Raw genomic sequence first — 23,117 nt, 5'->3', positions numbered from 1 at the left:
GAATTCATCCCACGCCCCAGTGGTTCCCCTCACTGATCCCCCTGAGACACACGGCTGTAGCTCAATTGCTTCAGTGGCAGCCTGCTGGATCGCCAGACCCGGGTAACTCTGTGCACCTGCCAGGCCCTCCCCCGAGGGCTCAGAGTCCCTGCATGTGGCTGCTCCCCATGGGCTCCTTTGCCCGTGGCCAGCTGCTGGGTATCCAGGGCTTCATCAGCCTGCCTGATTCTGCTTTGGCACCAGAGGACAGGGGGCTGCCTGTCTTCCTCTCCCTGCCTCCCACAATTCAAGTGTGCTCATCCAACTGCCTGGCCAAGAGGGGCTTCTGACATCAGGACGGCCTGAGACCAGTGCTGCCTCTCACAGTCAGCAAACCAACTTAGATGTTCCAACCACCTGGCTGGAAGAACAGCAAGATGTTCCCTCTACAACGTCAAATCCTGCTCACCCCCCGGGCCCGCCTCCCACTTCCTCCACCCTGAGACAACAGACAGCCAGTAAATGCCCCAGCGTTAAACATTTCCTGGCAAAGGCGGGACAGTCAATTTTGATGCTGCTGAGAAAAAAATACAGCCTCATTTCTGTTTAAATGCACTGAATTTACTGCTCAGGTTTTCATTAACTAATGTCAAGAAAGAAGCAGACAGACCAAATAAATTATGAAAAAATTACTTTTTTTTAATGTACAAAAAACGACTTATTTACAAGTTGAGTATGTCATCTCAATTCATAGCATGTAGAAAAAGCTAAAAATGTTTTGGAGATATAAATCTGACCGGATGATGCACCTACGGTATTTTCAGGGACGCCGTCTTCTGTACAGATTATATACAAACTGGGAACGGCCAGTGAAATCCTAGCCCAGGGAAAGAACATGCATCACACAGAGCACAGACCCCTGGAGGTGTCTCAGGGCTGTCATTTGAACTTGACCTTGTCTTTGAACCCTGACAAAGCACTTGCTGTTCTGGGGTGTAGAGGCCCAGGTCAGGTTTTGGCCATGTTCTGGTTGAAGCCAGGCTCATAGTCAGAGTCAAGTTCATAGTGATGCAGGTGGATTCAGCAAGGTTGCCACAAATTCAACATGAGAAAGGTGCCGAGTGTATGTGAACGTGTGTAGTGGGGAGGATGCATCCATTCACCCTCCCATATGTTCGGGAACAATGTCTTCTGATGCCAGTTCCAAATTCCATTTCCAGGTGGGGCTTGGTCAACACTGAACAGGAGAATTCAGAGATGGTCCCTCAGAGTCCCAAGAATCAACCCCTTCAAAATCCCACCCCTGCCCAAAATACCATGCATATCATTACTCTCTGTGAAATGATCAGGTGGGCGGAGGGAAGGGAGACCAGAAGATACCAGGACTGCATGTTGTAGCTTGGGGTCAGTCAGGGGGCTGCTGGTGAGTGGACAGCATGGCCTGGAGGAATGTGGGCAAAGGCTGCCATCAAGCCCCACAGTTTTCCACCATAAGGTGGGTGGACAGTGCATTGGAGAAACAGGGTTGGGTAAACATGTGACTTCCTCTTCCTACTGGGAGACTTCCAGGGCGGCCTGAGGCTGGGCCCCCAGTGTGCTCTTTACCCAGGCCCCTCTTCATCACACACTTCAGCTCACCTTGGTCCATCCCTAACCCCCAGCAGCCCCGAGGTATTTAGAAATGTGTTCTTTTCAGGAAGGGCTACATTCTACATGCATGAACACTGTAAACATGGTCTGGAGAGGCCTGGGCAGCTTCTGGGCTTGCCCTGAGTATTATACTGTTTTCTTTCCTTTTTTGGGCAATGTTTTCATACTTTACTCATCCATATACACTTGGACAGTCAGCCAGCCGCAAACTTGGCTTTGCAGGGTAGAGACACCAGCTCTACCAAACCCATGAGGATGTGCTTCCAAACCATCCAGGTAAAAAAAAAAGTTTCCCCCTCCACAGCAAGGGATGTCAGAGGCTTCAACAATTAAGCTTCACAGAAGAATTCCCGTGGCCCAGGAATTCCTTTACCTTGCAGGCACCGGAGCAAGAAATTTATCTTCCTGGATTGGGATATCTGGTATGGCTTTTGGATGATTCAAACCCAAATGTGGTTCCTCTCACCTCTTTCCATGTGTGCTTGGAATGCCCTGGGCCAATGTTATCCCTCGTTAGCCAAATGACAGAGGTGACAAACCCAGACACCCATAAACACCAGAGGCTGTGAGGCACTGTGTAAACGAGTCCTGTATCCCTGCCTTGCCTTTTCCGTGGAGACTTTTGAGAGTTCCAAAAGATTATCTAAAGGAAGACCAGACGGGATGCACACAAACCTGCCCTTAAAGCATCTGTGGTCTGAACCAGCCACTGGCCAAACTCCCTCAGACCTATTTAATACTTTTGGGGGAAAAAGGTAAAACAGATAAAAGCACCGTGCCCTGGGAAGTGATGGTCCTTCCAAGTCCGCTCAGTGCCAGGGGCCTTAGGTCATCATGTTCAAGAACTTGCTCTCCTCGGCCAGGCTGGTGAGCATGGAGCTCATGTCCCCCACGGCCATGTTGCTGATACCGGCGGGGATGGAGGGCAGAGTCAGGGAGCTGCGTGGGGTGGTGAGGCGGGAGGAGCTCTGGGAGAGGCCGTGGAGGAGGCTGGGGCTCAGGGCGCCAGAAAGCAAGCTGGAGTGATCACTGTCATCCATGATGGCATCAAAATCAATCTGGGGTGCCTCAAGTAGCTGGGAGTCCACAGTGCTGGACACCTGGTTGACCCCCGGCGAGGGCAAGGCCTGGGGCTGTGTTGGCTGCGGTCGCAGGGCTTGGCAGCCGGCCTGGTTCTCAGGGCCTCCGTTCTGCTCGTACATGTGGATCTGGCCATAGTAGTAGAGCATGCTGTGGTCCTGGGTCCCACCTGTGTCCTGTGGGGGTGGCTGAGGGGGTAGGGACAACATGCTGCCCATTGTCCCCTTGGGTACAGACTCTGTCATCTCCTGGTTGGCTGACATAGCAGCCATGGCATGGCCAGTTGCCCTGGCATAGGCTAGCTGCTGCCCTGCACGTACCCCACGGTGGCGGCCGGCAGGGCCAGGCTCTGGGGGTGGCCGGGGTTGCATTAGGCCAAAGCTAGATCCAGCTGCCCCCATTGTGCCCTGCTGGGGCTCCATGAAACTAGGTTGGTGGGAAGGTACCAGGTTGGGGCCTTGGTGGTAGCCCTCCTGGCTCATGGTGGTCACCAGGTGATGACTCTGCTGTGGGTAGTTCTGTGCTGGATGAGGTGGTGGCATCCCGGCCAGGCTGGAATTGGGCATGCCGAGCTCCCTGTGGCTGTTGCCCATCATGGTGGGGTCAGGAGCAACTTCCATTTGCTGGGGGAGCCCCAGGTGGCCTGGCTTGGTTGCCATGTTGCTGCAAGAGGAGGGGAACTGGTTCAGGGTCCCACCCATGGTGCTCAGCTGGGGGTGGGCTTGGCCATAGCCGGGGTGGGGGTTCACTGCAGCAGTCATGTTGGGACACTGGCTGCCAGCCCCTGGCTGCCGCAGCTGCTGTGTATAATTTCCCCTGGGTGCGGATGGGGCTCCACTGTAGGGCTGTAAGTGTGGCTGTGAGTTGTCTAGGCCCCCAGGGCTCGGCTGCAGGCCCTGCGGATTGTATCCTGGGTACTGGGCGAAGGCTGGTTTCTGTGGTACCACAGCTAGGTTGCCCTGTGGGAAGGGCAGAGGCTTCACCTGGCTGGCCAGTGCGTCCACGGTGCCTGAGCTCACTTCGTTCCACTGCACAGGCATGCTGTTCTTGTTCAGGCTGGAGGGGGCCCCGTAGCCCAGTGGGCAGCCTCCCAGCACCGGGGCGGAGGGGCCCACGTTTGAGTCTGCAGCTGCTATGGTACGTTGGCCGTGCAGCCCGGGGCTGGGCAGTTTGGGGTTCTCAGAGAAGCAGGTGCTTTCCGGGGGGTACACCGGTGGGGTACTCTCCTCCAGGGTGCCACTGGTACGTGCCTTGATGTACTGCACCACGTCATCGGGGAGCACGAGGTCGTCCTCTGGCAGTCCGAGGCTGACCTCTGGGCCTGTGCCGTCCGCCCCCGCCGCCAAGGCTTCCATCACCACGTTCTCGCTGATGCTGGGCGGCCGGGGCGAGTAGCCGCTGCGGGCCAGGCTGCCGTCTGCGCTCGTGTGGCTTTGCAGACGGAGGCCTCGGCCCTGGCCGCAGGGTGGCGGTAGCGTGCCTGGGGTCACGTCGAGGGCGCTGTGGAAGCGCTGCACCCGCGGGGCTGCCAGGGCATCAGGCCGCCTCCCAGGATCGCTGGCCCGCCGCGCCCCGCCGCCTGGTGCCTCGTGGGGGAAAGCGGGCAACGGCCCCGAGGGCCCGTAGTGTGGCCCGTCGCTGCCCCGCCGAGGCCCGATCGGGCGCAGGCAGGCAGCGGGCAGCGCGCGCTCGGGAGCATCCAGCAGCGCCAGCCGGGTCCGCAGGCTCGTGCGCTCCAGGCCCGGCAGCGGGGTCGGGGGAGGTCCACCTGTGGCTGCTGCGTACTTGGCCCGTAGGCTGTACTGCTGGGCGGGTGTGAGCTGGAGAAGCCCCGGGCCGCCGCCGCACTGACTGGCCTCACTCGAGCGCCGTGATGCGTCGGTGGAGATGGGGTCGTAGGAATCAGCAGAGCTGGCAGGGTGCGCGCGGCCGGCGCCCAGCGGCGAGGCCTCGCTGGAGCGGCGACTAGAGAAGTAGGGGGAGATGCCGGAGGAGCGGCGGCTCACGGTGTAGGCCGAGCTGACTGTGCTGGTGGAGCTGTCCCGGCGTTCCTGCAGGTGGCTCAGCACTGTCACCTCGCCCGGGAACAGCTCAGACAGCCGCGGGTTGGGCAGCAGCCCCGCGGGTCCGCCGCCCCCGCCGCCGCTGAAGTTTTCCAGCACGGAGCCTGTGGGAGAGGAGAGGGATCAGCGTTGGGAATGCGGGACAAAAGGCGATGCTTGGACTGCCTGGAGGGCACTGAGCCTGCTGGGCCTAGAGCCCTGGAATAGGGTCTGGCACCCAGTCAATGATTTCTCAACAAAAGGAAGAAAGAGACAATTGGGAGCAAATCGTGGCACTTACTGCCAGGGCACAAGCAGAAGTTAGGAGGCTTGATCCCAGTCTGCTGCTGCCGGGCAGGCCCTGTGCTCTCATTCTCCCCATTCTCGGTCTCCAGCTGGGGGTGGCATGTGTTGCTGGGGAACACTGGGTTACTGAAAAGAGCCCAGGAGGGCCCTGGACACAGCCTCCCTGCACCCTCTTCATCCATGGATGGGTGTTGCCAGCTGGGCTCCCCTGGGGCTGTGTTTACCCAGCAGGCTGTTTATAGAGAGCGTCCTGGGACCTAGGGCCACGGGAGGGCAGAGAGGCTGCAGAGTGGGCTGGGAGAAGACAGCTGCAACACTGGACCCCCGACAGCTGCGGCTCATCTCACAGAGCGCTCTGGGCCTTGAGCGGCCTCTACATCCCTGATCTATTCCTGGATGTGGGCCACCCTGGGAAGGGGTGACCTTGGGTGAGGCAGCTGTCACACCCTGGGCAATCTCTGGAGGAGGCTGGGAATTGAAGGCCATCTGCTGGCAGTTCCTCCAACAGCTGGGACAACAATCCTCCCTTCAAGGAAGACCTCTCAGTGTCACCCCTCTATAAGCCAGTCCTACTACACGGCCATCAGTCCCTGGAGGGCAGCTTAGAGGCTCAGCGCCCCAGGGTATCTGGTGCCTAGCACACTGCTCGGCAGAGTCGACACTCAGGAAATGCTCAGTGAGGACATCTTCCATCTCAAAGCCTGGTTAACACTTCCCGAGGCTGAGGACAGGGCTGCCTCCTCCAGGAGGTCCTCCCAGCTCTTCCCCAGCTGCCCTGCTTTCTCTCACTACCCTGAGCTCTGTCCTAGGTGCTACTTGGCTCATCCTGCATCTGGTGGCATGGCCTTTCACCACAGCGACTGGAATATCTCACTATCCTGCAGAGGGTCTTTGCTATGGTATCTATGGCAGGTGCCTGATAGACAAGTGAATGGATTATGAGGAACAGGATGATGGGAGCTGAGTTTGCATGTTTTGAGGAGTTATGGGGATGCAGCATGGTGTAGTTGGAAGAGCATGGGGTTTGGAGTCACTCATGCCTGGGCTAAGTCTCAGCTCTACCACTAATCTAGGCAAAGCACTTTCACCTCTCTGAACCTCAATTTCCAAAACTGTGCAATAGGCTTATAAGATCTATCTTCTCCAGAGCACATGGTGTTTGGTGGGTGTGAATCACACTGGATTCCCTCCCACCCCACCAGCGCATCTGGAGCCTCCACCTACCACTTCCCGGGAGGGGAGGCAGCTTGGAGGTCCGGGTGTGCGGAGCTGGCCCGGCCCATGAGCAGGAATCCTTCAGTGACTTGAGTTTCTCCTTCTTGAGCTGCTCGAACCGGTGCATAGCGGTCATGTGTTTGCGCAGCTGTAGGCCACCAGCAGAGGGGGCGGCCAGGGCGGAGGTGTCAGCCCCTGGCGGCGGGTCCTCCAGAGCTGTCAGGTCTGCCAGGCTCCCGGGCCCTGTCCCCGGCATCTCCACGCCACTGTCATTGTTGGGGGCACTGCCCAGGGGAGAGGGCTCGCTGCTGCAGGAAGACTGGGCTCCGGGGCTGGACTGACACAGCTGCAGGGGGCATGATAAGGCACAGACTCAGAGGGTGCGAGAAGCCATGGGCCCTGCCACCCAACACAGCACTCTTGCACACCTGGGGAGGTGGGGGCGGGGGGCGAGAAGGAAGCTGCTGCATGGAGGAGCTTTCAAAGCATTACTTCTCTGAACCTCAGCTTCCCCAACTATAAGCTGGACCTGAGCTGCCCCCTGGAGAGAGCCAATGGATAGATGGAGACAACCCAGCAAGTAGAAGGCACCAGGTAATCATCAGGCACCCACCTACAGCCCCTCTCCCCACACACAGCCTCCCTGCTGTGCTCCTAAGCTCTTCCAGCCAGTGTCTGGGCCAGAGCTCTGCTTGAAGAGCTTTCAGTATGTGAACATTTGGCAGCTGAGCCCCACAGAGGCTGCCGCAGCCGTGTGAAATTAACACAAAAAGAGGAGACTTAAGCATCCTGACAGCAGTGATGGGCTGCTCGAGGAAGCAAGGAAGAGTGAAGGCCTGCTGACCTGCTGCCTGCCCAAAAGGCTGGAGACGGGTTGTTAGAAAGGGAGTTTGACTGCAGAGGTTGTAGCTGCTGGATGCAGCCCTTGCCCTCACCCTCCCCAAACCAGCACTCCCTCTGAGTCAAGGCAAAGTGGGATGAGAGTTCATGGCACACGTGTATGGTGCGGAACTTCACAGAATGTGGGCAACCTTCACCGTGACCTAGGATCTGAGCCCAAATAAGGCTCACCTGGGATGAAGCATCTCCGGCTCACTCCTGGTCTGAAGGTCCCACATTCCAGGCCTTTCCAGGGAAGCTGCAGTGCTTTCACTTGCCCATGGCACTGCCCACCTTCCTCACCTCAGGACTCAAGACCTTCTGGAGGTCTGTCCTTCCCTCCTCTGCAGCCTGATTTGCACCTCCACTCTGCCCTGATCCTCATGCAGGCTCGGACCCCATGGCTTCCTCCTGTGACTGCACACTTGCCCCCTGTTGCCAGCTGTAACCTGTTCCGACGGCCCACTTGCAGCACCTGCTGTCTACCTAACCAAATCTGCCTTCCCAGGCCCTTGAGGAGCCTGGCCAAGCACCCCAGCCGCCCTTACTCATGCCAGCCCTCCCCCAGTCCCACCCAGCTCCTCTGCTCACCTCAGTACCGTCTATCCTTAGGGGAGGTACAGTCAGGAGAAAGAGGTAGAGACAAAGAACAGATGGTTAGAACAAAAGGGGTGCAGGCCAGAAGGGCAAGGACACAGAGACAGGACAGAGGGTGGGGGGCAGCTGCGACACCTGGGGGCCGGTGGGAAAGTCAGCCACCGGAAACCACCCGCACCCTGCAGACTGACCCAGTCGGGGCAGGCATCCTGTTCCCCACGGTCAGCCCAGCAGAATGGCACTTGGCTCAAGACAGGTTCGGTGGGGGCCAGAGGTGGTAAGGGAGGGATACTGAGCTGTAGAGAGGAGGGACATCCTTCTGCTCCTGGAGAGGGTGCCCCCTTGCAGATGGCATTGCTCTTCTGCTGCTGGGCGTGGCCCCCTGGGGGCGGGGCGTGGACGGGGCCCCTGCTGCCGTTGGCTTACCCCGGAGCGCTCCGTCTTGATGGCCTTGACGTGCAGGCCGTCCTCCACGGCCTGGCTAGTGCTGCTGGCCTCGGCGTTGTCCTCGGAGCCCCGGCCGGGCTCGGCACCGGCCTCGCTGTCCCCATTCTCCCGGAGCAGGGGGGCGCGGAGGTGCACATCGTTGCGCTGCTTCTTGGTGACGTGAGCGTCTGGGCCATGGACCGTCTTCACGTGCTTCCGGAGGGAGCTGGGGTCCGTGTACCGCTTGGTGCAGCCTGGAATCTTGCAGATGTAGGGTTTCTGGGAAGTGAAGAGGCGTCATGCATGGGGCAGGAAGGCAGACTCCACAGGGCAGCACTGCGGCACCCCTGTTGAGAGGGGCTGGACCCCTGGATGGAGCCCTGCCCCACCGGCCTCACCTGCTACCTTTTCTTGCAGGTAAGCATGTAGCTAATGAGACCCTCATCCCCACCCCCCCTAACTGGAGATATGGATCAGAGCCTGTGGAGGGAGGGGTCACAGTGCCTGGTGTGATCAGCATGTTGGGATTTTTAGTATCAATGAGTGTATTACCTCCTTATATGTCTGTGAGACACCACTGAACACCCTGCTCTCTCTCATGAGGAAAGACAGGATCAGAGAGGCAAAGACACTCCAAGTCACCCAGGAGCGGAATGAAAACCCAGGGTTTCTGACGCTTAGTCCTGAGCTCATACACACACACATGCACGACATCCATATGTAAACAGACTTTTGTCTACATGTATACACACAGACATGTACACACATGTATGCACACACATCCACCTAAACACACTTAAACATGTATATAAACACCCACGTGTGTACACATACTTACAAATACGTATCCATACCTCCTCCCCGCATAACACATACAACCACATCCACACAGGCACATACATACTTGCAAACACACATAGCTTTCCAAGGCTATCTCTTGTCTTTAGATGCTCTGAGTTGATACCTTTGGGAATTTCTCTGACTTCTTATCAAAGCAAGTCTCTTTGGGGTCCAAAATGTCCCTAAACTTTTAGAGACATCCTTTCCTGAGTCTACCTGAGTGATGGTGGTTGACCCTAGGAGAGACCGGGAGGCAGGTACAGCCCACACCAAGGGCTCCCTCAGCTCTGCCCGGGGCTCTGGCTATCTGGGGAGATAGAGCCTCCTGTGCCCCACTGAGGGTAGGTTGACAGCCATGGCAGGCCAGGCAGCACTAGTAGCTGGAGTGTGTCATCAGCTGCTGTCGGACTGTGGGGACAGGGGTTAGGGCTGTGTGCTGAGCTCCAACAGCACGGGGTGGCAGGGAGTGACATCTGGCTACCAAATGGCCTATAGGTGTCAAGAAGCCATGGGGTGAGGGTGACCCATGCCGGGGCCCCCAGGCGGGTACCTCGTTGGAGTGGGTGCGGTTCTGGTGCTTGGCGCGGTCTGAGGCATTGGAGAAGGCTTTGTTGCAGCCCTCGTGCTCACACACATACGGCTTTTCCCCGGTGTGGGAGCGCAGGTGAGTCTTCAGGTTCTCCAGGCGGGAATAGGCCTTTGAGCAGCCCTCGAACTGGGAAGAGAAGGGTTTGGTCAGTGAGGGCAGATACAGTGAGTCCCAGATACAGTGCAGGGAGCCCAACCTGTGGACTGGTTCACTCCGCCCTACAGGTGCAGCCAGGAGTGCAGATCTAAACATCTCCCTTCCCTCCTGATCATGTAAATGACACAGCTCGAAAACTTGGAAAAGACTGAAAAGTGCAAGGGGGAAAATGAAACCTTCCATGGCCCAGGACAGGCACTGCTAACCTCCAGGCAAGTCTCATTCTGGGACTCTGCAGGTCATCCCCTCACATTTTAAAAACCTGAACTGGAACATCTCAAGCATTCAGTTGCTTATTCTGCTTGTTAAAATCGACAGCACATTATGAGACTCTTCCCATATGATTAAAAACTCGGTAAATATTATTTTCAACAGTTTCCTGATGCCCCTCCCTGATTAGAATTTTTTATGCATTAAAATGTGCCAAGAATAAAATCCAGTGTCCCCCACATTGCGGAGGGAGCAGGCCACCTTGACCCTGGCTCAGGCCATGTCTCTCTCCTTTTTAGTCCTTGACCCCACTAAGTTCTCCCGCGTGAGGGGCCTTGCACGCACCATCCTCTCTGTCTGGAAGCTTTTTCCTATCCCAACCCACCCTGGCCTTGGCCCAGCCCACTCCCTCTCAGTCCTTGGGGTCATCTCCTCCTACAGCAATTCTTTGATTTTCTTAATTATAATAACACCCTTTTTTCTTTATACTCCCTAATACAGTTTATAATTATCTTAATCGTTTTGTTATCTGGCCTTCCCACAAGGATACAAGCTCCCTGCAAGCAGATACCTTCTAGGTCCTATTCATTTCTGTGTTCCTAGGAATCAGTGCCTGGTGAATAGAAACATTTTTTGGCACTCAAGAAACATTTTAGGAAAGGAAGAGGGAGCCAGAGAGGGGGGCAGGAAGGGAGGGAGGAAAGGATCATTGCAAGGGTTACCTATTCCAAAGATACTGCAACTGCATCCAGTGTAGCCGTGAAAATTACCCCCAGAATGACACATAAACCCCAGCAGGAACTGTTTCATTCCTCACATCCTCCCCTTTATTCCTGACCAGTTTGACTGAGCACACTTGGCTCCAATGACTTCTGTTTCTGCAGCTCACAGCTCATATCAGAGGGCTATGGTTTGCTACCACTCAGGACCTGAAGAAAATAACTTCTGCAAAGGACTCAGAAAAGCAAAAATAATCTTGCCAAAGGAGGACAAATTTGGAAGACTGACACTTCTCATTTTCAAAACTTACAACAAAACTATGGTAATCAAGCAACTGTATAGCACAGGGAACTATATCTGATCTCCTAGGATAAATCATAATGGAAAAGAATATAGAAAAGAACATATATATGTGTGTGTATAACTGAGTCACTTTGCTATACAGTAGAAATTAACATAACACTGTAAATCAACCATTCTTCAATTAAAAAAGACCATGTGTGGTACCGGCATAAGGACAGATGTAGCCGTCAATGGAAGGGAACTGATAGTTTAGAAAGAAACTCACACTTTTAGGGTCAATTGGGTTTCAACAAGGATCCAAGACCATTTGATGTGGAAAGAGCAGTCTCTTCAACAAATGGAGTGGGACAACTGTGTGACAACATGCAAAAGAATGAAACTGGATCCTTACCTCACACCATATACAAGTTAAATGAATATGGATTAAAGACCTAAATGGAAGAGCTACACTACTAAAAATATATATGTGTATATATTTCTATGTTCATATAAATAAAACTACATACATATAAACCATAAAACTCCCAGTAGAAAACAGGGATAAATCTTTGTGACCTTGCATCTGGCAGTAGTTTCTTAGATATGATACCAAAAGCATAAGCAATATCAATAAAACAAACTCTCTGAACATCAAAACTTTTATCCTTCAAAGGAAAACTATGAAGAAAACCTATAGAATAGGAGAAAATCATATATATCATATAATCATATATCCGATTATATCATATAAAATCATATAAATCATATATCCGATTAGAGTCTAGTAAAACTACTACAATTCAACAACAAAAAGACAAATAATTTAAATACAGACAAAATATTAGAATAGAGTCTTCCCCAAAGAAGATACACAAATGGCCTGCTCCTTTGAAAGGGAGGAATTCCTGTGTGTTAAATAAAGGTCTCACCAGATAGTCACAAACCTTGTTGACTCCATAAGGGAGACTGTCCAAAAGGTCTTATAATTGTGTTCACGTTTTTTTTTTTTTTTTTAAGTCCGCCAAAGTGACTTTTAAACCATCATCACTCAATCTGTGACTCTCCAGTGAAACTCTTCTCTGTGCACAGGACAGCCTGCAGGGAGCTACCGAGCCAGCCCTCTGCTCAGGGCCACCCAGCTGAGTGGGGCATAGCTTTGGGGCTCCTGGTCACACAAACACAACCACAGAGACACCAGCACACCTCCACCGCAGGTACCTAGATGCACACGTTCCTCAGGGAGAGTGCAAACGAAAGGGGCAGCAGACAGAACAAGGGGCCCCTAGGATGCCAGACCCGGCAGGAGCAGACAGGATGTCCTGTTGACAGGTCTTGTCCCATTGTCCCAAAGCTGTTCCACCGGGTCTTTCCGTGCTCAGCCATGTCCAACGTGACCCACGTAACCTGGCCAACGGGCCAGCCCATGGCCACTCACCGTGCACTTGTGGGGCTTCTCGCCTGTGTGTCTGCGCATGTGCACCACAAGCATGTACTGTGCCTTGAAGGGCTTCTGCTCACGCGTGCAGGCCTGCCAGCGGCACACAAACTCCTTCTTCTCCCCGTGGATGTGCTCGTTGTTGATGTGCTGCCAGGAACAAGCCCACAGAGAGGGATGAGCCCAGCCACCCACCCCTCCAGACTACACCTGGTCTGTGCAGACCACCCCCTACACGGCATACCTGTTTCACAGACTGAGAATGAAAAAAAAGGATGTGAAATAGCTCAAAAATTTTGTTTTATATTGATTGCATGCAGAAAGGATAATATTTTAGATACATTGGGTTAAACTATATGATTCCAATTGATTTTACCAGTCTCCTTTCCCTCTTTTTAAATGTGCTCCTAGCTAATGTAAGATTACACGTGTGCCTGGCATTGGGGCTGGCAGTGTCCCTCTCTTGGACAACACTGCTGTAGATCTTTGCAACCTACAACGCTGCCCAGAGCTGAGCATCTGGTTACTGGCAGCCTCTCTCCTTGTGAGACAGAAAACCGCTGGGCCCTTCTGCCCCAGGTGACAGGCCAGACTGTTATGCATACAAATGCCAACACTGAGATAAGCAAAATCTACAGCGCTTTGAACTTCCAGGGAAATCTTAGCATATTAGCCTCACTTTCCATTCTGAAAGCTTTTCAAATGATCAAAATGCTTCCTGACAATGCCTTTCATTTTTTTCTTATTGGTTTACTTAGCAACAAATTGTTAATAATTGACTAGGGGCTCTAGCTTATGTGCGTGCCTGGGCCATCCATCTTCGCAGGGAGCACAGAGAGAGATGGAGCTGGGCAGAACAGGCTGCCCCCTCTCATGGGACCCTGTCCCTTCCAGGGCCAGACGCAGGTAGTCACCTACAGCCCCAATGACAGCCCTGGGCCCAGGTAGGAGCCTGCAGCTGGAGCCCTGCTTCCCACATCTGGACTGTCTGCCTTTCCATGAAGAATCCCCTCCCTGCTCTTTGGAGTCGACTCAGTCCTTGCTAGAGCATCTTTTATATCTTCCCCTCTACTCCTCTGGGCTTCCCTGGTGGCTCAGATGGTAAAGAATCTGCCTGCAATACAGGAGACCTGGGTTCGATCCCTGGGTTGGGAAGATCCCTTGGAGAAGGGAATGGCTACCCACTTTAGTACTCTGACCTGGAGAATTCCATGGACTGTATAGTCCACTGGGTTGCAAAGAGTCGGATGCGACTGAGTGACTTTCACTTTCATTCCACCCCTCTGCTTGGGCCCTCTCCCCACCTCAGATCTTCTCCTTCTCCTCTCTTCATCTTACTGGCTTAAAACTCACAGCTCCCATGGCCCAGACTCCACCTCAAGACTTGTTTAACCCAAAGAGGTGGCACAGGTTGAAAAGTTATCTTCGAGTGCCTGAGGGATTAGATAAGACCCTGCTTTAAAGGTTCAACATCAGCAGTAATGGGTTTGCTAAGAAACTCCAGTCCCCTGGGTGAGAGTTTGGAGTGAAAAACCCCAAGGCAAAAGAACCCTACAGTCTTTGAGTGCAAGCTCATGCCAAAACTAAGCAGGGGGAGTGGGCAGTGTCTTAAATGTTGATTTACAGACCTGGGGAGGAGGCAACTCATGTGGGATAGCCTGTAGGTGTGACCGCTGCGTGTGTGTGTGTGTGTGTGTATGTATGTGTGTTGGTGTGTATCTACCCAGCACTTGAGCTGCCAGCTTGGTGTAGGTTCATCTTTATAGACACTCACTCACTAAAAAGTGTGTGTGTTGGGACTGGGGGAGACTAATTCTTGACTTAAAGTTCTTTTCTAGATGCAGAGGAGGAGAACACTCGGCTGGTGTGGGGAACAGGGAGGAAGAACTAGGAGGGAATTGCTGTTTGGAGGGTTGCTCTCTGCTAAGTGTTTATGCTGGTATCATAGTCAGCCTTCAGCCCTCTGTAGGGTGGGCTCCACCTTTATTTACAGGAGGGAAAAACTGAGGCTCCCAGAGGTGCAGTCACTTGTTCAGAACTGCTTGGCGCACTGTGGTGGGGTCAGGTAGGAAGCTAGGCACCTCCTGCCTTAAGCCCCTGTTCCTGCTTTTTGCACTGCACAAGTTAGCCCGCAGTGGCTGCTGCTGTAGGGAGTTTAGAGGCAGACCCTGAAGAGCACACCCAGTTCTCAAGATCTCTGATCTCCTGGTCTGTCAGTAACTAGGCATTTTTAAGCAGCTCACTCCTTGTATGGGCGTATACATTCAACTGCACCCATGTACACTGAGTATCTGTGCACGGTCTCCAAGAGGAAACGACCAATTCCTTTCTCCATGGGAGGACCTTCTTTCAGATTTCAGTGTTAGGTTTGTTATTATCTTGTGGGCACTGGCTGACTTAACTAATCCTCTTTCCCTCTTTGCTCTGACTGCCAGGAAGCTTAAAGAAAAAAGAGAGAGATGTGTATGTGACCTCTAGCTCAGAATACTTGGTTTTTAATACTAACTTTATTCTGGGCTTTATTTTATTGCTCCTTTTCCTTCTAACTTTCTCCTTATTTTTCTTCCTCTCTTGTATGACATAGGTATTTATAAGCCCCATTTTAGAAATAAGTACAGTTTTGGTAAGTAATCATGCCTCCCACTTGCCCAGGAGGTGGTGCAGGCACCTCTGGGGTCCCTTCTCTCTAGCAGAGGGCCTGGAAGCTCCGCGTGGCCAGGTGCAGGTGCTCAGGGGCTTACGTGCACCAGCTGCTCCTGCGTGTCGTACTCCTTGGTGCAGTCCTCCCAGTGGCAGTTGGTCTCATAGATGACCACCTCAGCCTCCTGCTTACAATCGTCTCTCTCCAGGTCCTCCTTGAGGTCAGCCAGCTGCTCCTGGGGGAGTGGGGCAGAGCATACCCACGTGAGCCTTGTGCAGCCACCTGGTCCCGGGGAAAGGTCACTGTCAGCCCCGTGAAGGCTGTGCCAAGGACCCATGGGCTGGTCTAGGTGGAGGCACACCTGCGCTCACATACACATCACACGCATGCACCCACAGGCACGCACATATGCTGGCTTGCCAGGTGTCCCATCACATCCTGGGTCCAGTGGACATGGCTCCGAGAACAGGAGACAGGAGGGCAGTGACTTTTGCTTATCGGATATGGTCTCCTCCGGGGAGAGCTGGGGTGGGCCCCACAGGCTGGGATGGGGCATTTGTATTCACAGTATGTATATGAACAGGGTCGGCTCTTCTTTGGAGGCAAGAGGAAACTCCACACACATTGGCCTGGCCTTATCCTTGTACTGTCCCCTCCTCCCAGGGTCATACATGGCACCCAGAGTACTCTCCCAGAATCGGCTTCCCTGCAACAAGCCTAAAATGTGGGTGTTTGTATGCTGCTACCACAGCCAGGCACCCTAACATTCAAGTGGAGGCTGACCGTTCCCTCCAGAACACAGTGCATTTGTGGTCTGGGTTCATGTTTCTGGCCACGCTGGAGCCCATGTGTGCCCATTTCAGGGGGAAGGAAAGGCCCCTAAGGTGCGCCTTCCACTGATTATAGGCATCAAAGCTCCTTTCAAAGAGGACAAAGCCTTTTCCTCTCGAAGCAGCAACAGACCAAGAGTAAACCCCACAAGGTCGCCCCCATCCCAGCCGATGCTAACAGAGCTCGTGGGGGGTGGGGGGCAGCCTCAAAGCAGGGAGCCCGGGACAATCTGAGTGGTTCCAGGAGAGGGCCTGGGGAGAGGCACAGATGGCCAGTTTGGGAGGCAGGCCTGGCGAAGCCCCCCAGAGAGGGCCGAGGCCTCCCCAGGACCCCCTGGCCTATGGGGCAGGCTCAGGGCAAAGCCAGGCAAAAGGGCAGATGTTAAGGGACCTGTTTCACTTGCAAACTATTTCCAAAATGGCAGGAATGTTCTGTCTTTCAAAAGAGCCTCCAGGGAAAGCATTCATAACTCAGGCTGAGTGGTGGGGGGAAGACACCCTCTCCCCACAGATAGGCACCCCAGCCCCTAGCAGGCTCCAGAGACTCAATGAATTGGAGGCTGCAGCCCCCACCTCAGCCTCCCTCCAGAAGCCAAGTGCATTTCTAGGGGCAGAAACCAGCCCCATGACCCTCCCATGGCTGATGCAGACTCGCACCCAGGATTGGCTTTCCAAAATGCTGCAAGGGCTCCTCCAAGAGGCGGGTTCTAGGTGTCATTTCCCAGAGCACCTTACAATCAATGTTTGCGTTCTGGAAAATGATGACATGTTGTTCAGTTAAGTCCCCAGGCAGCAGCACTCAGCCCACCTTAAAAGGAGGGGCAGGAACATTCTGTCCCAAATGTCTAGCAATGGGCAGGGCTTCTGAACACCTCTGCACTTCCAGAAAAACTGGAGATAACCTTATTACTCCTCAAGCTGCCTGATCTGCTTATTTCGGAAAAGGTGTGAAAAAGCTGCCAGGTGGACCTGAGCGGAGGAGGACGGACAAGAAGGGGGGCAGGTCTCCAGATTCAGCGGGGTGGCATCCTAGCCCAGGAGTCTGAGGGCTGAAGCCCAGGAGGGACTTGTTCTGTTCTGCCAAAAGAAAGAGCCCATCCACCTTGCAAGTGAGTCAGGGAGCAAAGGACCCTGTCAGGTCAGTGAATCAGGACCCTGAGTGACATGGTGACAGCCTCCTGGTGATAAACGCCTGTCCTTTCTTGACATGAGGTGGGAGCCGAGCTGGGCAGGAGGGAGGGCTCTGTGTGCCAGCCCCCACCCCATCCCCCGACACCGGGTGAATGAGGAAGGGCAGCAGGCTCCCTGGGGCTGAGCGCCCTTGCCTGCACTGCGCCCCCATGCCCTGCAGTCCTGTCCCCGAAGCTCCAGCGCATTTATCTCCCTTGGATGCGTGCTGTCCTCATCAATTTCAACGGCCCCCAATGATGGCCGGCCGCGTGGAGACCATGCATCACGCGGAGATGCTTTGGCGTCAGTGAAGGGAAAAGAATTTGTCACCAACCCCTGTGTTTGCCTGACAATAACAGAACCCAATATTTCATAAAAATTAAGTGCCCGGAGCATGCCCGATGGCTTACAGGTTTGATAAAGGATGGTCCGGCAGATGTAGGGAAGATGGGGACCAGAGGCCCCCAGGACGCTCGGTGTCAAAGCTGCTGATTCTGCAGTAATGGGTGGAGGTACCATGAGAGGTGGCCCTGGAGCTCAGTATACACACTGACCCTCCCAGGAACTGGGGCTGCATGCCTGCCAGCCTGATGTTGGAACAAGTGACAGGATCTCCAGGAACCTCAGAGGCCCATTATGGGCCTCAGGTGGCTCTGTTCCTCTCCTTCCCACCAGGACCTGTCCCCTCTCCCCTCCTGCACACTGGAACACTCACTCCCTCAACTTGGCATTGAGTCCTTAGAAAACCTTATCTCCCAGCTACTGCACACCAGGCCCTGTGCAAACCTGGTGGCACAGAGCCAAACCAGGCACTGTTCCTAAAGCGCCACCTTTCTAAAGCTGACCAGGCAGCGCAGGAGACAAAGTGACCCAGAAGCTGGCGGGGTCGGGGGAGCCTCTGGACGGATGTGACTCCTACTGTCCAGGGGATAAGGTGGGGGACAGATTTCCAGGGAGAGGGAGCAAGGATGGGCCTGAGCTGTTCAGGGGCTGTGAGCGACTCAGTTTACCTGGGGCTTGTGCTGCAGACCCAGCATCCTTGCCTCCCTTCCTTCTTTTGTTCAGTGGGTGCTTGATGAGCACATGGGGTGCAGGGAGCAGGGACACAGCTCCAGCCCTCCTTGAACTTGCAATGTTCCCTCTCTGGGTCATTCCTTTACTCATTCATTCATGCAAGCTGTCCACCACTCATTCCCAACAGAGTCACGGCCCCTAGGGGACAAGGCTGGAGCCCGGCCCGAGGACAGCTGGCAGGTTACCTGTGTTAGGGTCAGTGGGGAGGCTGGCCGTAGGCCGTCAGCCTCAGTTTTGACCTTGCTGCGCTTGTGAATGATGATGGGGTTGACAGTGCTGCTCACGGCTGACTCGCTGCTCTGCTTGTTCTGAGAGAAGGAAGCACAGAGGGACCCATCACATGCGGGCAGGACCTCCCAAGTTTTCCTGGGGCTTTACCTCTGGGACCATCTGTGTCAACATTTGTGACTGCAGTTTCAGAAACACTCCACTCTACACCCCAGCTCAGTCCTCAGGCCAGGGATACAGCCAGGAGAGCCCAGAGCTTGGCCCATCAGCGCCCTCCTCCCCACCATATAGCCCCCACCCCACAGAGATGGAGCAGGAGACCCTCTCTTTGAGAAATGCTGGGGACCCCCACTCCTGACTCAGTGGCCTCAACTTCTCAGCCCTCCAAGTCAGGGGCAACTCTGGGTTTGAGGACGATAGGGCCTGGCCACTCAGGCCCTATCAGGGCCTGAAGAGCAGGACAGAAGAGTGTGGTTCCTTGGGACAAGCAGGTTAGAGCTACAGTGTCAGTTGTTCAATTGCTCAGTCATGTCTGACTCTTTGTGAACCCATGGACTGCAGCACGCCAGGCCTCCCTGTCTTATACCATCTCCTAGAGTTTGCTCAAACTCATGTCTATTGAGTCGGTGATGCCATCCAACCATCTCATCCTCTGTCATTCCCTTATCCTCCTGCCTTCAATCTTTCCCACTATCAGGGTCTTCCAGTGAGTCAGCTCTTCGCATCAGGTGGCCAAAGTATTGGAGCTTCAGCTTCCGCATCAGTCCTTCCAATGAATATTCAGGGTTGATCTCCTTTAGGATTTACTGGTTTGATCTCCTGGCTGTCCAAGGGACTTTCAAGAGTCTTCTCCAGCACCACAGTTCAAGTGTCAGGGGGTGTGACAAAAGCTGACAGCCACCATCTGGGGGAGGTGCTGGGTGGCTGGCTGGAGCCCTGGGGAGAGCTGCTCCTTAACTGAGTGGCCTGTGCTTCACCTCAAGAACTGTCATCATGGGTGCTAACCAGGATCCAGGTGGACCCAGGTACAGTGACTTAATATGGGTGGCAGGCCCTACTCTGAAGGGGCGTCAGCTCAGGCTGAAAGAGCTTTCGGGCAAATCAGGGTTCAAAACACTGTCTGATTCCGAGGCCTGTGCCCTTCTCGCTGTCTCATACTGTCTCCATGACTCCAGTTACATTTCCTCATCTGCAAAAAAGGACCTCATTCATTCATCAAATGCTCATGGCACCAAGTGTGTGCCAGGTACTGTGTGAGTGGGCCCAGGCCTGTCCAAGGACCATTGGGAAAGTCAAATAAGATGGCTCTCATGCTCTAAAACTAAGCTGCATGGTATTAGCCATGACTCCATCTGTTTCATCCATGTTACGTGCTATGTATGAAGCCCCTGTATGATGCCTGACTCTGAATCCTAGAGTTTCTCCATTTGCTCATTAGTCTTATTAGACAGGTGGCCAAAAAATTGAGGCTGGGCTCTTGCCGACAGGGAGTGAGGGCAGTGTGAAGCCCCAGTCTGGGTCTCCTGACCAGGTATCGAGCCCAAGGCCCATTTGATCACGTGGTCTCTGCCCAGAGGTATCCTGCCAGTCAGACCTGTGCCCAGAGTCCTTCCACAAGTTCTTGGCATGAGATGGCCACAATCGGCCTTCCCTGGGTTCATAGGAGTAGCTGGTGGCCCCCCTGCTCCCTGCACCCACCTACCTGATTGGCGTCACTCAGACAGTTGCTGCTGCTACTGAGCTGGGTGGGTGTGGCATTGATGGAGGTGAAGGCCACTGGCTGCTGGGCCAGGAAGGTGGGCGAGGGCTGGATCAGGGGTGGCGTGTGTCCGAAGGCTGAGCCCAGGCCCCTCTGCTGGCTCAGGATCTGCTGGTAGGCCACGGGGTTGATGGGGTGGGGGAAGGTGAAGGCTGGGCTGCAGAGAAGTGCAGACAAGGTTGAAGGAGTGGGGTTGGGGTGGGGTGGGGAGCATGGTTCTGTGAGGCTTACATGTCCTGGGCAGACAGGACCCTGCCCAGAGATCAGGATGGTCAAGTTGCTGACCTCTCCCCATTACTATGACTTTACCTCATTCAAGCACCAGCTGCGGCTCCCCACCGCCTGCTGTCTCAGGCGTCCTCCTCTGTGCTAGACACTAGGCCCTGCCCCAGGATGCAGCCTTCTGCCCTGGCAAGTCCCTCCCCACATCCTGGCCCTTCACTGCTCTGATGCCTGAGATGCATCCCTGCATCACTGATGCCCCTGAACTATTTGAACCCATTTTGACCTCTGATGTCTGTTCTAATGCCCCCTCGTCCAGGAAGTGCACCCTGAGGCCTCTGTTCACATTCTCCTCTTTTCTTGAACTCCTACTGCACTTCTGAGCTCTACCAGGTGATCTGCCTATGAACCCACCAGTCTTTACAGAACGGATCTATCCCAGATCTATCAAGGGAGAAATGGTACCCTCTGAGGCTAAGTCATAGACGATGCTGTGGCTTCCTCCTTGCTCTCTGTGGGATCACTTCCCCTGGGCGCTGGAGGAAGGGGAGCTGGCTGCCATGCTGTGAGTATGCTCAAGCAGCATGTGGGGGGGCTCCTGTGAAGAGGAACTGAAGCTTGAGCCAACAGCCCTGAGGGCGAGCCATCCTGGAAACAGATGCCCAGAGGCAGGTGAGTCTCACTGGCTGACATCTTGACTGCAACCTCCTGAGACCTGAGGCTAAGCCAGTCTCATACTCCTAACCTTCAGAAACGGTGCAAGATGGTAAATGTTTATTGTTGTTTGAAACTGCTTCCAAACTGTTTTTTGGTTTCTGTTTGTTCTGTCATGCACCAAAAGATAACAGATGCAGTCATTATCCTTCCTTGTCCTGGTCCTTCGGCTGAGCTCTCCTGACATTTCTATCTGCCCCCCATGCCCTCTTTCTGGAGGGCCATGGGAAGGTCGTGGGTTTCAGTCAGGTTGGCTGGAGTCTGAGTTCTCTCAAAAGCCGAGGGCTGCACAGAGGGGACAGGGTAGGCAGTGTTGAGGAGGTTTGGGTGTGCCATGCTGTGACCCAGGAGGGAGGCCTCTGCCAGCCCAGACATGTGAGGGCCAAGTCAGTATGGTACTTCCAGTGCTGGTCAGGGACACCCGCTGAAATATTAGCAAAGTCAGCCTTGGACTTTATGGTGGAATCTTTCATAACAGGCTCGGTAAGGGTAACTAATCACATCAGAAATTGTTTGGTGGGTGAAAAACAGGCTCACGAAGATGTACCCAAATGTTGGCACATTTCAATATCATCCCTACTGGTTTTGAATTCATGGAATAGTTGCAAGTCGGCTGACTTATAGCAAGTCCTGTGAACAATAAGGTGCTACTGGATAGCACAGGGAACTATATTCAATATCTGGGATAAAACATCATGGAAAAGAATATGAAAAAGAATATCTGTTTAACTGAGTCATTTTGCTGTACAGCAGAAACTAACACGACATTGCAAATCAACTATACTTTAACAAATTAAAAAATAATACAAGTCTTGTCTTTCTCCTGGGATGGCCTGTGCAGACCCGCCCCTCTGGGCCCCCGCCCGGCTTCCATTCCCGCCCCAGCTCTTGGCCCAGGCTCACCTGAGGGCACCGGCCGACAGGTGTCCGTAGGAGCCGCTGGCAGCCGAGCTGCTGCGGGAGTTGTTGATGTAGGCCACCAGCGAGTTGGGCGAGGTCCGGATCATGCGCTGGAGGTCGAGGCTGGCGTCTGAGAGCGGGGAGATGGACAGCGCCCGCTTGCGGCTCAGGCGGGGTGTCACCCGGGGGCTGGAGAAACGTGACACTGCGGAACATCCAAGCCAAGCCGCATGAGCGTGATGGCGCTCACAGAGGGGACGAGACAGAGGGACGGGACTTGGGGGAAGGGGACCGGTCTGATGGGACTGCAGCTCTGCCCCTGTCCAGCTGGGGGCTCTGGGGCATGGGCCTCTCTCAATCTCAAGTTTGCTCTTCTGCAGGATGGATCTGTCCACACCTGGTGTGCCGAGGAGCTGTGTTCGTGCCTCTCCTGTTAGACACACAGAGGCTGGGACTGCATGCAGCAATGCTTAAAGGCACGACAGCCAAGGAACAAACCGCAGGTGAGCTGCCTGGTGGCCTCTCATAAAGGGAACCCACCTGAGAAGCCAGCATCAGGCCAAGAAGCAGGGCCCAGCAGCCACTCTGCCCCTTCCCGACCCTCCCCACGGGTAGCCCACCTCCCTGGCTTCTCACAGACGGCTTAGAGTTGTACATCCTATCTGACTGCCCATGAATACTCTCTCCCCTCCCCTGTACGTATGCACACAACTGTGGGGAGGGAGGAGCACCTGCCCCAGCAGGGCTCCCTGTTCCCACAGGCTCCTGCTTACAGCCTCTCCTCTGCCGTTCAGGGTCCTGTTCTCCCCTCTGGACACACAGAGGCCTCGAAATGTTTTGACACCGTCTCTGGACAACGACCCACCTTCCAAGGTTTCCAACTTCTCCAGACCCTCCCTGGGCCTATTCCCTCACTGTAAAGGTTAGGCTCCACCTAACTGTAGAGCGAATCACATGATGTGTGAGGCATGCCTGGCACAGGGGCATGCTGTACCCCTGCCTACACCCTTCCCTCCAGTGGCATTCAGGCTCATTTGGGCTGGAGGGGTTGCCTGTGAACAAGAGCAGCGGCTGCTGGACCCCAGCCTCTGATGCACACGGCCTGGCCCAACCCACTCCCATGCCTGGGCTCGCGATGCCTTCCTCCCTCTGCCTGTTCAGACCCTGTAGGTC

At 54.4% G+C, this 23,117-nt stretch overlaps 1 protein-coding gene across 1 annotated transcript in view; it reads right to left on the bottom strand.

The window, feature by feature from the left end:
- Positions 1-653: 653 nt before the first annotated feature.
- Positions 654-23,117, bottom strand: part of GLI2 (GLI family zinc finger 2) — a 261,229-nt gene continuing 238,765 nt past the window's right edge. The window contains exons 6-14 of the mRNA XM_019974048.2: positions 21,948-22,149; positions 20,052-20,265; positions 18,307-18,429; positions 15,148-15,282; positions 12,407-12,556; positions 9,565-9,729; positions 8,175-8,453; positions 6,282-6,618; positions 654-4,876 (exon numbers count right to left, since the gene is read on the bottom strand). Coding sequence (XP_019829607.2) covers positions 2,454-4,876; positions 6,282-6,618; positions 8,175-8,453; positions 9,565-9,729; positions 12,407-12,556; positions 15,148-15,282; positions 18,307-18,429; positions 20,052-20,265; positions 21,948-22,149 — 4,028 coding nt within the window. The 3' untranslated portion in view covers positions 654-2,453. The remainder of the gene's footprint in view (positions 4,877-6,281; positions 6,619-8,174; positions 8,454-9,564; positions 9,730-12,406; positions 12,557-15,147; positions 15,283-18,306; positions 18,430-20,051; positions 20,266-21,947; positions 22,150-23,117) is intronic.

The sequence above is a fragment of the Bos indicus genome, chromosome 2, assembly GCF_029378745.1.
Source record: "Bos indicus isolate NIAB-ARS_2022 breed Sahiwal x Tharparkar chromosome 2, NIAB-ARS_B.indTharparkar_mat_pri_1.0, whole genome shotgun sequence".
NCBI classification, from domain to species: Eukaryota; Metazoa; Chordata; class Mammalia; order Artiodactyla; family Bovidae; genus Bos; species Bos indicus.
Note: the sequence above shows the minus strand (reverse complement) of the source record. Positions and strands in the feature narration are given on the sequence as shown.